Source organism: Lactuca virosa, chromosome 7 (genome assembly GCF_052849685.1).
Source record: "Lactuca virosa cultivar CGN04683 chromosome 7, Lactuca_virosa_CGN04683_v6, whole genome shotgun sequence".
Classification (NCBI taxonomy): domain Eukaryota; kingdom Viridiplantae; phylum Streptophyta; class Magnoliopsida; order Asterales; family Asteraceae; genus Lactuca; species Lactuca virosa.
The window spans coordinates 196721276-196737814 of NC_136432.1; the positions used below are offsets into that span (position 1 = coordinate 196721276).

General features: G+C 38.4%; 1 protein-coding gene across 1 annotated transcript; it reads right to left on the bottom strand.

The window, feature by feature from the left end:
- Nucleotides 1-366: 366 nt before the first annotated feature.
- Nucleotides 367-1412, bottom strand: LOC145125792 (2S seed storage protein-like). Its single transcript, XM_079061205.1, has one exon. It carries the CDS (start codon nt 1410-1412, stop codon nt 558-560), a length of 855 nt encoding a protein of 284 aa, XP_078917331.1. The 3' UTR covers nt 367-557.
- Between the last annotated feature and the right edge of the window lie 15127 nt (nt 1413-16539).

Consider the following 16539-nt stretch of genomic DNA (forward strand, 5'->3'; position numbering starts at 1 on the left):
GCTACAAATATAATTCTAAACTCGTTGCCGAGTTAATACGATCAGTTCAATGAGTTCATTTTGAAATTTAATATGAATAATCTACAGAGGCCTACAATGAAATTTCATTGTATGCTAAAGAACTCTACCTCTGAGTTCAACATGGCCAAATATAAGTTGTCCAGCTCAGCCACAATTGAGATCGCCCAAAAGACAATATCCAAAAGTGGTAAACAGCAAACAAATTAAGACGGCCAAATCCATTTTCTTTCTATAAAGCTCTACCTTATAAATTTGAAGACTCTTTCAATTTAAATATTTAACCCAATAATGGAAATTTTGTGTTATCATTAAGTTGGTTATAATTGTTCCACTATCTTCAGGGAATAAAAAAACGCAGCCATCATTTTATTTATTCATAAAAAAGATGAAAGAGCGATTACATGAGATTTATAGATACTCATCTCTCCATGAGCCTACTTATTTTTGCAACTACTCCCATCGATCTCAAAATTCAAAACCGTAAACCTTGACTAGAGATGCGAATGACATTTATTCCTCGATCATTAATCTCCACCTTAGAACATGGTAGATGGGATTCGGCATTGATGCACTTCTAGTTTGCATTGGTTGGGCAGACTTTGAACAATCTGCTGCAAGTCTTGGGTCTGAGGCTGTCCACCACGTCGGCCACGTTGTTGGCTCCCTTGTTGCTGCTGCCTCTGGGCTTGCCTGTACACCTCCTGCATGGCCTCGCACTGGCATTCTTCCTCCACGTTCTGAAGCTCACTGCAGCATTGTTCGAGACCTTGTGGCTGTTGACCTTGCCTGCTGACGCTCATCAGAAGGGTTGCATAGGAACCCATTTGTCGTTGGATGAAATTTTGGCACTGGTTGAATTGTCGGCCTCGGATGTGCTCGCACTGCTGTTGCGAGCCACGGCGGCTGTAGGTGGTGTCCTCGGTGATAGTGGTGAAGGTGGTGATTGAGATTTTTCCGACTTGGCATTGTCTAGTTTGGAGTTTGCATTGGTTAGGAAGGTTCTGAGCCTTCTGCATCATCTGTCTGATCTGCTTGGAACCGAAGCTTCCGCCTTGTTGTCCCTGTTGTTGTTGTTGCATCTTCTGGGCTTCCCGGAATGCTTCTTTCACAGCCTCACACTGGCACTGCTCGTCGACGTATTGGAGCTCTTGGCAGCACAACTGGAGGCCGCCCTGCTGCTGACTCGACCGGTTGTCTTCTTCATACCGACTCTGGCCCTGCGCGAGATACCTCTGGCACTGATTGAATCTTTGTCCCTGGAGCTGTTGGCTGCACTGCTGCTTCGAGAATGTGCTTTCCTCCTCGATGGTGGTGGTGATGATGGTGCTGTGGGCGGAAGCAAAGGCTACAAGGGCTGTGAAAGCAAGTGCTAGTGCTATGAGCTTTGCCATTGTGGGATGGTTGTGAATCGATGGTTGTGGTGGTGGGCATTTATGGTACATGTGGGTGCACACGTGGAGAGCTGGTTTTAATAGGTGGCGAAGTTGAATACTGTCGAGCAACACGTACGAGTTTTTACATCTCAAATGTAACAAGTGGAAGTGCTTTTTTGGGAGTTTTTATACTAGCTAGGTGTCTATTTCTTATATATAATTTTTAGTTAGCCACGTTCTATCTTATTGGTACGACGAGAAGTAGTCTAATCAAAGCTTAATGAGTTCGTTTGAGTTTACTAACCTAACCTGGTTAGTTTAGCGTAATAATATTAGGTTTAGCTTGTCTCCACTCGTTTATAGTCCTAGATCATTAAGATCTATAAATATAAAAATGGTTGAACGAAATTTGATATATCGGGTTTAGATATAAATCAAACTAAGCCAAAAATTAACTTGGGTTTTTTATTTTATCTAAAAGATAAAAACTAACATTTTAAATTCTTAGAGAGATAAAACATTATGAATTAAATGAAACAAATAACTAAATTTTTAAATGATGTTGAAAAAAAATAGAAAAAAAATATTCTTTCTAGTTTTGAGTTTTAGAGTTATTGGTAGAAATCTTTCTTATCTAGCTACCTCTCCTTGATTAATTGCACATTAATTTGTTTCACTCATTATTCATGTTTAGAAAACCGGACCGGACCGGCCGGTTTAACCGGGAACCGGTCCGGGTTCCGGTTCTTGGAGACCAAAAAACTGTTCGTGAATCGATAAAAAACTGGTCGAACCGGTAAAAACCAGCAATTTTGAAAAATACATTTTTTTTTATCGTTTTTTTGTATTTTTTATATAATTAAAATTAATAATAACATAATTATGTCATCATCCGGTTTTTCCAATTTTTGAGACCGGTCTGACTGATTGGGCCTGTTGAACCATCAAACCGATAAACGATCTCCGTTCCGATTTTCAAAACTTTGCTCATTCTACGGTATGTACTTATAGTTGTCCTAGATAGACAACTTTTATTTTTCATATATAAATGTATCAACAAGTTTAAGAGAAATTTATTATTTTTCACCATCAATTTACCTAAACTTTTATCCATCGTTACATAGTTTTCTAGCATTAGATGTGATGACGTATCACTGGATTCGACATAATCTAGGCAATGTTGTGAAAAACTAGGGATGTTAATTTATGACTCGACAAAACTACACAAAACAAAATAAAATTGAGATGAAATCGAAATCTAAACTCTTGTTCGTGTCAACTGTAAAAAAACATGATGTCATGTCGTATCGCGTTCGTTTTTAAAATTCGATACGAAATTAACATGATTTAGCATGTGTTTGTTGTGTTTTTCGTGTTTGTCGATATATCATTAAATATGTAACATCTAGATTTTTCCAGGTAGTATTCTTTAAAATTCCTTTGTGGTTAAATTGAAATTAGGAAGTAATTGTTAGATATGCCTTTAGCGGCGACACAATTACCGACGACAAGACCTTTTAGCGGCGACTCTACCATTTGTCGCCGCTAAAAGCCTTCGTCGCCGGTAATTGTGTCGTCGCTAAAGACTTCTCACCCGAATCCGCGTTTTCCCCCTCTGATAGATCTTAGCCGTTCGATTGAGTATCTAATCCAACGGTTGGGGCCTCTTATCCGCACCAACCTAATACCGACGACATTTGTGTCGCCGCTAAAAGTCTAAAAAGTCGCTGCCAATAGTGGTCTAAAAAATGACGCAGTACCCTTCCCTCTAGATTGTCGCCGCTGTTGATTCGTGTCGCCGGTAAAGCCCAAATTGTCGCCGCTAAAAACGTCGCCGCTAAAGGCTATCGCAGATAAAAAAAAACGCACGCAATCTGCTCTTTTGCTTCCATTTTTCCATAAGTTTACGCTGCTACGCTGCTGCTCTTCCAATCGGCCCCCATTTTGCTATTGATTCCTTGATTCCAACAAGATATCTCCCCACATTGTGTGAGATTAGGGATCAAGGGTGGGTAGGGCTTCCTGTGAAGCGATTTCTAGCTCCATCTCGGGAAGAAAGGTAAGTTGAAGTTCTTATATCTCTTTGTCTTTGTATGTTAACTTCGATTTCTAGCTGCATTTGATGATTTATTGCAAATTATTTTTCAATTTCAGTGTTTTTGGTAGTGTTGTCTTTAGGTTTACTGGTGAGGGTATTTTCGGGTGAAGACCAATTTTTCCGGCGACATATTCGTTGATTTCCGCCACTACAGGTTCTATTATTTCAATTTATTGTGAAATTTGAGTTTAATTGCAAGCTATGTGTAGTTGTATCAATTATGTGAAAATTGTCATATGTATGTATATTTGATATTTGTATGAATCCATGTGAATTTGGTGTATATATGCCAATGTATGTGTGTTTTATGTATATGTGGTATATGAGTATTTGGTAGAAGTATATATGATGTTATTATCTATATATGTGAAATTATATGTGTTTGTTATAAGTAGGATGTTATTGTGTGTATGTGAATGTATGTATGTTTGTTGTAAATGTGGTATATGAATGTGAAATTTGTGTATTTGGTATAAATAAGATGTTATTATCTATATATGTGAAAGTATGTGTATTTGGTTTAAGTAGGATGTTATTATGTGTGTAAGTGAATGTATTTGTATTTGGTGTATATGTGGTATATATGTGAAAGTATGTGAATTTCATGCTCTTATGTATTATGTGAAAGTATGTGGTTTTGGTATTAGTAGGATGCTATAATTGAAAAAAATAAAATTAAATTATTGTTATAATTGAAAAAAAACACAAAAAAATGTTATAAAATTGTTTAAAAACTTATATACGAATACTAGAAAGTTTCTAGTTTGTTCCCAAGCTAACCCCAAATTAACCAATAAGTTCTATAGTTAACTTATAATCTTCAAATTAACTTATAATGTTATATTTCTATAGTTTCATATTTATATTTTCATGTCTTTTTTAGTTTTTAAATTTTTTATTTGCAACATATTTATACAATGTTATAATTTCACCAAACAAGTGTTATTTGTAGTGATAATTTCACCAGTATCGACACAAGACGCGAAGCATACAAAGATGATCAACTCATATATGCTTCACAAGCCAAACAAGTGTTCTACATCAGAGAGCCAAACAATAACCATTGGTGTGTTGTCGAGCATGTTAATCATCGAAGTATTTGGGATCTACCATCGAATGATGATCGTGTCCAAAATGTTGACAATGGCTCACACGAAAATGTAGACAATGTCGATGTACTTCAAAATATCTCTTCATCTGATGCTCCACTTTTTATCGATTTCAGCATGTACTTTCAAAACATTCCTAGAGTCATTGTTGATGTAGAAAGTGCAACTGAAGTTCCTCCGCCAACTGGTAGAGTCAATGATGTTTCTGATTGCGAGACTGATTACGATGAGACCGATTCTGATTATGATACCGAAGAAGACACTGAAGGATATGAGGAAGATTCTGATTAGAATAGTTCTTATGTATACATGTTTGTAATATGAACTTTATTTGGATTTCTAGTTTAAATAGAAATGTTTATTCCTGTGTAAATGTTTATTTCTATGTAATGTGTATTTGTAATAAAATTTGTATTTGTATATCTTATAATTTTTCAGGAAATGATGTCAATATGACTTTTGTTTGTGTATACCATGGCTGCTGTTATGGGACGTGGACACGGGGGTGATGGAGCTGAGGACCCACCTCTCCCAGGTGGTAGAGGTGCTGGTCATCACGAGCAGGACCGTAAGTCTTATTATGAATTTTTATTTACTATTTTTATTCAGTTATTATAAATTAAATATCGTTTCTAATAATTTTTAATTATATTTATAGTTGAGCAACGTGCACGTACGAAAGTTCGAGGCAAAGCCAAAAATATAAAGCTTGAAAGAGCGATCTTACGGAATCAGGGCAAACCGATTAGCATGGAATATGATAGGGATATAACATTTGATCCCGTAGGAGAGCCGAAAGATATGTTTTCACGAGAAGTTGGAAAAACAATGTGGCATATGGTCCCTTTTGATAAATGGACTTGGAAAAAAGTTTCCCCTGCAATAAAGGACACCGTATTACAACATTTAGGGGTAATTATTTATTTAAAAATATTTTATATGGTTAACTATAACTAGTTTTTTCTTGATTAACTTTTTTTTTGTAGACAAAGTTAGATTTGGATCAGATGTACCAGGATGTACAAGTTAATATGTTGACAGAGAGTTTTCAAGCAGCTTTGTTAAAAGGTTATCGAGAACGTAAAGCTGACGCAAAAGAATATTTTATGTTAGTCGGAGGGTATGAAGATATCTCGAGAGAATTAGCCAACCCTCCAGAGGGTATGGATGTTGATAACCGGAAGAAAGAAGTTGAGTATTTCCAAACGGACGAACACATAATTGCTTCAGACAGGAACAAAAAAGTCTGTGAAATGCAAACAAATGTGAATCGTGGAGGGTCGAGCTCGTATAGCAGTACTTGCTATAAGAAGGTAACGTACGATACATGTAATTATTTGATTAAAATATAATCTAATTTTTAAAGTTAAACAGAACCTTAAGAGAGTGGAAATGTTTCGCAAAGCTCATACCGATAGGGATGATGTATTTGTTACTGCTGAGGCGGAACAACAATATGTAAGTATTTAATTATAATTTTATCATATAATTAAATGTTTATTTAATTGTTACTCACTTTTGGGAGTTACAGAATCGATTAGTCGAAGAGCTCTTAGAACAAACCCAAGGTGAAAGTGAGTTAACACCCGCTCAAGAAAGAGCTGCTTTTAAGAAAGTATGAGGAGAGCGACGTCGCCATATCAGAGGCATCAGCCGTAAACCTTCTGCTCTCCCGTCGATTTCACAGCCATCGCAACCATCACCACAACCATCACAGGTAAAACAATCTACTTTGGTTTTTTGTGGTGATTATTTGCAAAAAGCTTTGGTAATTAGGATTTTGTCCCAAGTGCAAGAAATAGCAATGTACTTTGGTTTTTTGTCTTAGTTTAAAAATAGCATTATACTTTTGCATCATAAAATGCATGTTAATTTGGTAATTTTGGTTTTGTGGTGATTATTTGCTAAAAGCATTGATAAATGGGTTTTTGTCCCAAATGCAGGAAATAACAATGTATTTTGGTTGTTTGTCTTAGTTTAAAAATAGCAGTCTACTTTGGCATCATAAAATGCATGTTGATTTGGTAATTTTTGTTTTGTGGTGATTATTTGCTAAAAACTTTGGTAATTAGGTTTTTGTCCCAAGTCCAAAAAATAACAACGTACTTTGGTTTTTTGTCTTAGTTTAAAAATAACAATCTACTTTAGCATCATAAAATGCATGTTGATTTGGTAATTTTGGTTTTGTGGTGATTATTTGCTAAAAGCATTGATAATTGGGTTTTTGTCCCAAGTGCAAGAAATGGCAATGTACTTTGGTTTTCTGTCTTAGTTTAAAAATAGCAATCTACTTTAGCATCATAAAATGCATGTTGATTTGGTAATTTTGGTTTGTGGTGATTATTTGCTAAAAACTTTGGTAATTGGGTTTTTGTCCTAAGTGCAAGAAATAGCAATGTACTTTGGCTTTTTGTATTAATTTAAAAATAGCAATGTACTTTGATAGTTTTTGTTTATGTTTGATAATTTGACTTATAAATTTATATATGTTGTTATTAATTATGTAGTTGGAAAATCTTCATGCAATGCTCAACGACCCGGCATGTACGGATGAGCTTTATTCGTTTTTTCAATCCCAAAAGAATCGAGGAAACGATGGCAACGAAGATGATGGTATGTAGGGATGAGTTTTATTTGCATATTACACTTGTTGTCACGCTTTGCTACTTGTTAGATTGTAATTTTTTGGTTGTTTTCTGTAATTACCGGCGACACTATTACCGGCGACATTATTACTTTTTATATTTAATCGGATGTTATGTAATTACCGGACGACACTATTACCGGCGACATTATTACTTTTTATATTTAATCGGATGTTATGACTTTTGATATTTAATCGGATGTTTGTTTTGTAATTAGCGTCGACACTATTATTTTTGATATTTAATTGAATGTTGTTATGTAATTACCGACGACATTATTACCGACAACCAAAATCGTTGATTAAAAAAAATTAAAAAATGAAAATTGTTATTACCGGCGACATCATCATCGGCGACATCGTCATTAGCGGCGACGACACTCTTTAACGGAGACAAACTCATTAGCGGCGACAATTCTCATTAGCGGCGACAAGTTGATCAATAGCGACGAAGCAGTACCGGCGACGCGTCGCCACTATTACTATTACCGACGACAACTTGACCTTTTAGCGGCGACTTTTGTCGCCGCTAATTATCTTTTTACTTGTAGTGGATTAAGGTGTCTAAGCCTATAACTAAATTGGTATATTCTTGTAATTAAAAAGCAAAGTCTTTTTTGGGTTGCCATCATAACCAAAATAAGCTATATATATATATATATATATATATATATATATATATATATATATATATATATATATATATATATATATATATATATATAGGGGTGGCAAATCGGGCCATCGTGTCTTGTTTTTGTCTGACACGACAAGATTTTATGTAACACGAACACGACACGACACGACAAAGATAACATGAAATAACAATTAATGTATTTAATTAATATTTATTCATATATAACACGAAAAACACCACAAAAAAATGTTAAATCGTGTCAATTTCGTGTTTTTTACACTTGACACGAACATGACACGATGTCGTGTTTTTACACTTCACACTTCACACGAATAGGAATTTCAGTTTCGTCTCAATTTCGTTTCGTATCGTGTATTTTTGTCGTGTCGTGTCATCAATTGCAACCCCTATATATATATATATATATATATATATATATATATATATATATATATATATATATATATATATATATATATATATATATATATATATATATACACACACACACAGAGAGAGAGAGAGAGAGAGAGAGAGAGAGAGAGAGAGAGAGAGAGAGAGAGAGAGAGAGAGAGAGAGAGAGAGAGAGAGAGAGAGATGTTTTCTTAATATATTATATGATTAATATATTAATTGGAAATAGATAATTGATTTGTTAATTTCTATGATTAATAAATTAATATGAAATTTGTAAGAAGTAATTAGTTATTAATCATAATTAATCAAGAATTAATTCAAGATTAATTGGAATTAAATAAAGGTGCAATAGGTGAATTGTAATTGTTCAATAGTTGAGCAAAAGAAGCAATTCTAGAACCATCCATGGTATGGACAGTTTTGAAGGAGGTTCTAGAGTTTCTGGAAACCTTCTGGATGCAGATAAAGAAAAGATTTGAACTGAGATTAAATATACTATTTAATTATTTCAAATATAGATTCATCTGCAAGTTACCTAAACTATAAATATGATTAATTGGCATGTAATTTTCGTTCATAACATTGCTAACACTACTAGAAACATGGGTTTTAGAGATGGACGAATCTGTCGCTATTCCGTCGCTAAATGTTTGCGATGGATTATCAACAAATATACTCTATAGCTAAATAAAGTGTGGCTAATGACCTGGCGAGGGTTTTAGTGACGGATCAGTTTTTCCTTGCAATAAACTTAGCGACGGAGTATCCATCGCAAAATGGTCCCTTAATACAATTATTTAGGACATTGGCAACAAATTTGATAACAATATTCCATCTTCTGTCGCAATCTTCATATCTTTTATTTTTTAATCCGTCTCTAATCCCTAGCAAATCTCATATCTTATTTTTAATTTTTCGGTAGCTAATCTCTAGCAAACTTCATAAATGATTTTTTTTTTAATTTTTCGTCGCAGATCCCTGGCAAACTTCACATATGATTTTTTTCGTCGCTGATCCCTCGCAAATATATAAAATCAGATTTTTTTATTATTATTTTTATTATGAATCTAAAAAAAGATATAAAAACATCAACTAATAATACAATCTCAAAGCAAACATTTAACATTTAATAAACACTAATAATAAAAAAATATTATAAAACCCAAAACTAACATTAACATTACAATGCCAAAAACTATCAAATCATCCAAAAACATAGATATCAATGTTTACCAAATCGTCCAAAAACATCAAATATTAAAATTTACCAAAGCATCCAAAAAGATCATATTTTCCTCACACATTTTTTTGATGTTTGGCTTCCATTTTTTGCAACTTTAGCGTCCATCTACCCACACATCCCTTCTCGTATACGTTCATACACAACCTGCAGTTAAAACATGGATATAAGATGTTATAATCTGGTATTTTTATAAGTACAATGCAAGAGTAAGAAAATTTTATAAAGTACAATGTTATGATAAGAAAATTTACAATATGGTAGATTTTGTAAGTACAATGTCATAATAGGAAAATTTATAAAATACAATGTTATGATAGGATACTATAATGGACAAAATTAAACGAAACTCTTGGGATATTATTGTACTAGTCGTTCCTTTCAAAAAGCTCAATGGATCAGACACAGATGCAAATCCTAATATTCTTCCTTTCTTGAAAAGCAATGTACTTTTTAGACAAAATATATACAAAAAAGAATAACATTATGGGATGACACCCACATTAGAGTATTGTACTTTCAAATATAAGATATTGTACCTTCTATTCAATTATTATGCATATAAAAGTTTAATAATTCAGTTTCTACATATAATATAAAATTCCAATAAACTAACTTATTTAAATTAAAGAATGAATGTATTTTCTGACATATATTAGCAGTGGTTCACATAAAAAATAGAAAGATGAATGAATATAAAAATTACAATGAAGTATCCAAAACTTTTTGACTCTAGAATTGGGAATACCTTAACTTTAGCTATCTTTACCTTAATATACTCTTGAGTAGACTTTTTATTGTGCATCCTTGCATAAAGTCTGATGCAAAAAGAAAAATCATACGTATATTGAGAATTATATTGTCATGGTTTGTTGGTGATTTGTTATCATCAATGTTATTTAAGTGTAATGAGATTACTTTGTTGACTAAAAATGATCTTGATAAATATTAAACAAGTAAGGAAGGTGTGGAGTACACACTTGTTTAAGTTTGATCAAGTATCAAAGTATACTATCATTTAGGGGCGAAGCCCCTCAATGAACGGGGGTCCGGGGGCAGCGCCCCTGGGAGCGGGGTCCAAGGGGCAGAGCCCCTAGCTGGTTTGTCCAAATTTTGAATATTTGACCCGTTTTTTACTTAGCATTAATCCTTATACAAAACCTGGATTTATAACAGTTATGACTGTTGAGAAAAACTGTTATATGACAGTTTTGACAGTTTTTCAGACAAGGAAGGTTTATAACCAATTTTTAGTCAGTTTTCTGGTACTCACGAAATTACACCATCTCATTCTCTTTCTTTCCATCTGATTTTCTCTGAGTCTTATCCAATTGAGGATTTGGGAGTACCACCCAAATACTTCGATTTGAAAGTGTTTTATCACGATTCTCAGATTAAGTGCCACTAAACCATATTTCTAACATGGTTCGAACACATGTCTGATGTAGAAGATGAAAACTCAGGAAAATAAAGATAAACCTGTTGCAGAAAGAAGAAAACAGAGGAGAACAGAGGCTTGACAATTACTTCTCTATCGAACTCTGGCTAAAGTAGGACTTGAAAATTCCTAATTAATAGACCATGAAATATGTTAAATTAAATATGAACTGCCACAAACATAATTTAAGGCATATAAAACATAAAAACAAACGTTATGTTATAATGCAAAACTATGTAAACATTAAAAATAACACTTCCAAAACTAACGATCGTAATCAAAATATGCCAACAACCTCCTAAGACAAGAAAATGCCTAAAAAATAAATTCCATATTGTAACGCCCCGATTCTCAGGTATTGTTTAAATAAGAATTTAATTGATTCCAAGGTCTACTCGACGAGTTGGTTGTCCTACTCGTCGAGTAGCAGCGGGTTAGGACGCGTATTTAGTGGCCTACTCACGGAGTCCACAAAGGAATTCGACGAGTAGGAGCTGACAGATGAAACCCTAAATCCCGGGGTTTTGCACCCTATTTAAAGAAGCATAAGCCTCCTTTGGCCTCTTTACAGTCCTTTGAGAGCTCAGAAAACCCTAATTCATGTGGTGCTTCATTCTTGTGTGTCTTAAGCTTTAGAAAGGAGGTTTTTTGGAAAGGAAGAACTTGGAGGGCAAGAGACTAGGAGCAAGGAAAGCGTGGGAATCAGAAATGTACCTCAGTTAGCATCATTTGGAGGTATCAAGTCGTCACCTTTACTTCATTTTCCTTCTAGACCTCTTTTGGTTGAGATTTAGGGTTTTTATGGTTTGGTTGAGAGGATAATGTGGGATATGAGCTAGATCTGAAGTTGTAACTTCAGATCTGGACCCTTCTTGGGTTCTAGAGTCATAAAGGTCCGAGTTTGGTCATGTATGAAGCCTCTTTGAGTATGAAACCCCATTATGAGCTTGGATTTGACATTAAGAGCCTTTTTAGCTATGCATGCACGTAAAGTTTGCAACTTTACGTGAAAAGCATGTCTTAGAAGCTTGGATCCATAATTTGGAGCCACTGCATGACTTAAAAGAGTTTGTATGGCTTAAGGACTGAAGAAACTCGGCGAGTCGCAAGGTTGACTCGGCGAGTCGCATGAAGATGAGCCTGGACCCGACGAGTTGGATGAATAACTCGGCGAGTCCGATGAAGATTGTCGTACACTCGACGAGTTTTATGAACAACTCGGCGAGTCGGTTGAGGTTTCCCCAATTTATGTATGTGTGTGTAACCGTCGAGTCGCAAGAAGGAAAACTCGACGAGTGGCCTTAGAGTTCCAATCGCGAGCCTTAGAACTCGACGAGTCACTCCGGTGACTAGGCGAGTGGTCAGGTATTTCATGGAACTCGGCGAGTAGCTAAGGGTACTCGGCGAGTTAGGGTCAACATGGACTGTTGACCTTGACTGATGACTTTGACTTTGACCAAAGGTTGACTAGTTGACTGATGGGGTACCTTGAGAGGTTGAGAACTTACATTATGGTTATACTATGGTAATAGGTGGTGGAGTTTGTGGCAGTGATCCGAGGGTTGGAGTTTATCTACCGAGTCGACATCTGCAAGGTGAGTTATCCTCACTATATCGATAGGGTCTAAGGCACCAAGGCCGGCCCTTTAGTTGTTATTGTTATGGTATGCTACATGTGGTTATGACCTGTTAGATCGGAATCAGGATAGACAGTATGTTATGCTCTTATGATCCGTAGGGATTGATATGTTAGTGACCTGCTAGGTCGGTGCTCTAGTTATGAGAGATTGCTATGATTGGTAATCAGTGAGATAGATATGTTTGATGTTTGTATATGCCAGTATATGTTAGTTATGCGCACATGGTTATTTGCTTGTTGCTTGGGTTGAGGCGGTCCTGCTTTGTGCTGAAGGCCATCATACCATATGAGCGGTCCAGCGAGACTGTAGGCCCACGTGGCGGTCCAGTTATGCCGAAGGCTCGGGACATATTCATATAGACTATAGGCCCTGCAGGGCGGTCCAGTCAGGCCGATGGCCTAGTATGCATGTTGTTGATTGTCTGTTACTGATATGGTATTATTGGTGTGGTATTGGTATTTTGGGGGTAGCTCACTAAGCCCTCGGGCTTACAGTTTTCAGTTTATTGTTTCAGGTACTTCAGGAGATCATGGCAAGGCAAAGGCGTGACCGTACCGCTCCTCATCCTTATGATTTGGTTATTTGGACACTCTGATGAATAATGATTGAAAACATTTTTGTAAACAAATATTATCTGGTTTTATTTGTGGTTGAAAAAGTTTAAATTTGGCGTAAAATTTTTGGATGTTACAAGTTGGTATCAGAGCCTTGGTTTGAGTGAATTGGGGGAAACACTCGTGTGAACCCAATCTCAAATCAAGGGAATTTTCGGAATAAATTCTAAAATGGTTTTCAAAATAAAGGATGGAGGATGCAGAGGGTACGATCAGCCGGAGCCTGTAAGTAAACCCCAAAATACCATACAGTTATTTGATATTATGATATGATAGAACGACATGCTAGTGTTAGGCTAGGAATCTTCAGGAATCACATGATGGACTTGCCTGATTATATGATACCTACTAGCCTAGGGTTTCTTGTATATGGAATTGACATCATAACTGTAGGTGTTTAGTGTATACATCACGGCTGTATATAACCAAGATCTTATAACCTGAGAATGTCTGATTCGACCTTAGTGTAGGATTGGATATTCGAAAGTCTATCGGGTCCAGCGTTATGTGTGGCTAGCATACACTAGTACTGCAGGGTTGGTGAAAGTTTCATGGATGTGTGAGTTGTGGAAGCTGTGAGACGAGTGGCGAGATAGTCGATATTCCCCTAGGAGTGAAGGTTGAGCGCATATTATGTTGATGATAGTATTAGGACGTTGTGGTGATACTTGAGACAAATATGGGTAGGTGCGAAAGGTAGTATGGGCCCGTACTACTGAAAGCACAGGACCCATACGCGTAGCAAGGAAGTCACAACCCCTAGGGTGGTGGGAATTGGTCTCCCGATATATGTTGCTTATCTGACGTCTTGGTTATATTTTCAGTATGGTGGTGACGAGACGTTTTACTACTGGATCCGGGTTAGGATCAGGATTAGGATCAGGATCGGGAGACGGAGGGTTGGAGGTGCCGGTAGCACCTGAGCCCGTGGTACAGATAGGGACAGAGGAGTTGGATGCCAGGATCCGGGAGATTCTGCACGACGAGATTGTTGCAGCGTTCCGAGCGCAGCTGCCAGAGATGTTTGGGTCGATTAAGACCGCGATGGTTGAGTACTTTGATAAGCGATATGCAGCTCTAGCAGAGACAGCTGCCGCTGCAGCTACATCGGCTGTAACCGCGGCAGTGTTGGAGGAGGAGCCGGCAGGGCTTTCCAGTACTGGGACTTCGATAACACGAAGCCCCCGACGTTTGATGGTACACAGGATGCGATCAGGGCTATGAGGTGGTTATCTAACGTGGAGGGCTGTTTCTTCACGTGTTCATGTCCTGCTGACCAGAAGGTCAGGTGTGCCCTGAACCTGCTGAGGCTTGGGGCAAAGGACTGGTGGAGATTGACGACAGGGTCATACACTGATGATCAGCGAGCTGCTGTTACTTGGGAGCAGTTCCGGGATATGTTCCGCACCCGCTACGTTCCACGCGTTGAGCGAGAGCGGCTTGCTCAGGAGTTTTTGACATTGAGGCAGGATGGGGAGTCAGTGATGGAGATCACTCGTATGTTCATGGAGAGGGCTATGTTTTTCCCGGAGTTTACTTCAGAGCAGTCTCAGATGACTCGTTATCTGAGTATGCTCAAGACTGATAGTCGACAGTTTATTGCTACGCAACGTTGTGAGAATCTTTTGGATCTTCAGGAAGCCGCGAGGCGGCGCGAGTTGGAGTTAGAGCTGCAGTTGAAGGAGTAGCGTCAGATTCCGACACAGTCTCAGCCGGCACCTAAGTGGTCCAAGACCGCTGATACTCGGACCGGGGGTCAGCAGAGCCGCACTTGTGGAAAGTGTGGCAGGGGTCATTCTGGGGTTTGTTGAGCAGGAGGTGGTTGCTACAAATGTGGCAAGGAGGGGCACTATGCCAGGGACTGTCGCCAGTCCGCCCCTCCAGCAAATATGAGGATTTGTTACCATTGTCATCAGGTTGGTCACGTGAAGACCAACTGCCCGCAGCTCGCCGCCAAACCGGCGCAGGGATCCGCACCGGCTACTTTGAGGATAGGAGATGGGAAGCCAGTCAAGGTGGAGCCTCTGAAGGCTCAGGGGCGCGCCTTCCAGCTCACGACCGAGAAGGCCAAGGCAGCACCGGATGTGGTTGCTGGTATGTTTCTATTTTCTGTTTCAGTTATTGTATCTGTGTTATGCTTATCGGTGGTACCTGTGTTTAGGTACGTTTTTAGTAAACTCTTTGCCTGCTTTGGTTTTATTCGACTCGGGGGCGAGTCGGTCGTTTGTATCTTAGACTTTCAGTAGAGAGTTCAGTGTGTCGGTAGATGAGCTTGAGTGTCCGTTGCGAGTTTCGATCGCCAACGACCACGGGGTTTCTGCTTCTTCGGTCTACCGGGGATGCGAGCTGGAGATTTTCGGGGTATCATTCCCGATAGATTTGATTCCTATTCCCATGGGGGAAGTATGTGTGATCGTAGGGATGGATTGGATCAGCCGGTTTGGCGCCATGATCGACTGTGAGGGACATCGAGTGGTAGTTCGAACCCCAAGTGGGGGAGAACTGGTAGTGTATGGTGAGGGCACCAGAGTGGGAGCAGGGTTTTGTTCAGCCGCCAGGACTCGGCAGTTCATTCAGCACGGGTGTGCCAGTTATTTAGCGTATGTGATAGATACGCGGATTGAGGATCATACTTCAGTTTCAGAGGTTCCAGTGGTTAGGGAGTTTGTTGATGTGTTTCCAGAGGAGTTACCTGGAGTACCTCCGGAGAGGCAGGTAGCGTTCAGGATTGATCTAATGCCGGGTGCGGCCCCTATCGCTAAGGCGTCGTACCGTCTGGCACCGCCAGAGATGCAGTAGTTGGCATCTCAGTTGCAGGAGCTGCTGGGTAAGCAGTTTATTCGCCTGAGTAGTTCACCCTGGGGAGCACCAATCCTCTTCGTCAGGAAGAAGGACGGTTCGCACAGGATGTGCATTGACTATAGGGAGTTGAACAAGTTGACGGTGAAGAACCGTTATCCACTCCCAAGGATAGATGATCTTTTCGATCAGCTGCAGGGTGCATCTTGGTTTTCCAAGATCGATTTGAGATCCGGGTATCACCAGGTCAGAGTGAGGGAGGAAGACATGGAGAAGACCGCGTTTCGAACTCGTTATGGTCATTATGAGTTCGTGGTGATGCCGTTTGGGCTCACCAACGCGTCGGCAGTGTTTATGGATTTGATGAATCGGGTCTGCAGACTGATGCTCGATCGCTCGGTCATTGTGTTCATAGATGATATCTTGGTGTATTCCAAGACCGGAGAGCAGAACGAGGAGCACCTCAGGGAGCTGCTGGAGGTTCTGCGACGAGAACGGCTGCTAGCCAA

Bases quoted from the DNA above. Each gene is read 5' to 3' on its own strand.
- LOC145125792 (XM_079061205.1), bottom strand. From the start codon at position 1,412: ATGGCAAAGCTCATAGCACTAGCACTTGCTTTCACAGCCCTTGTAGCC.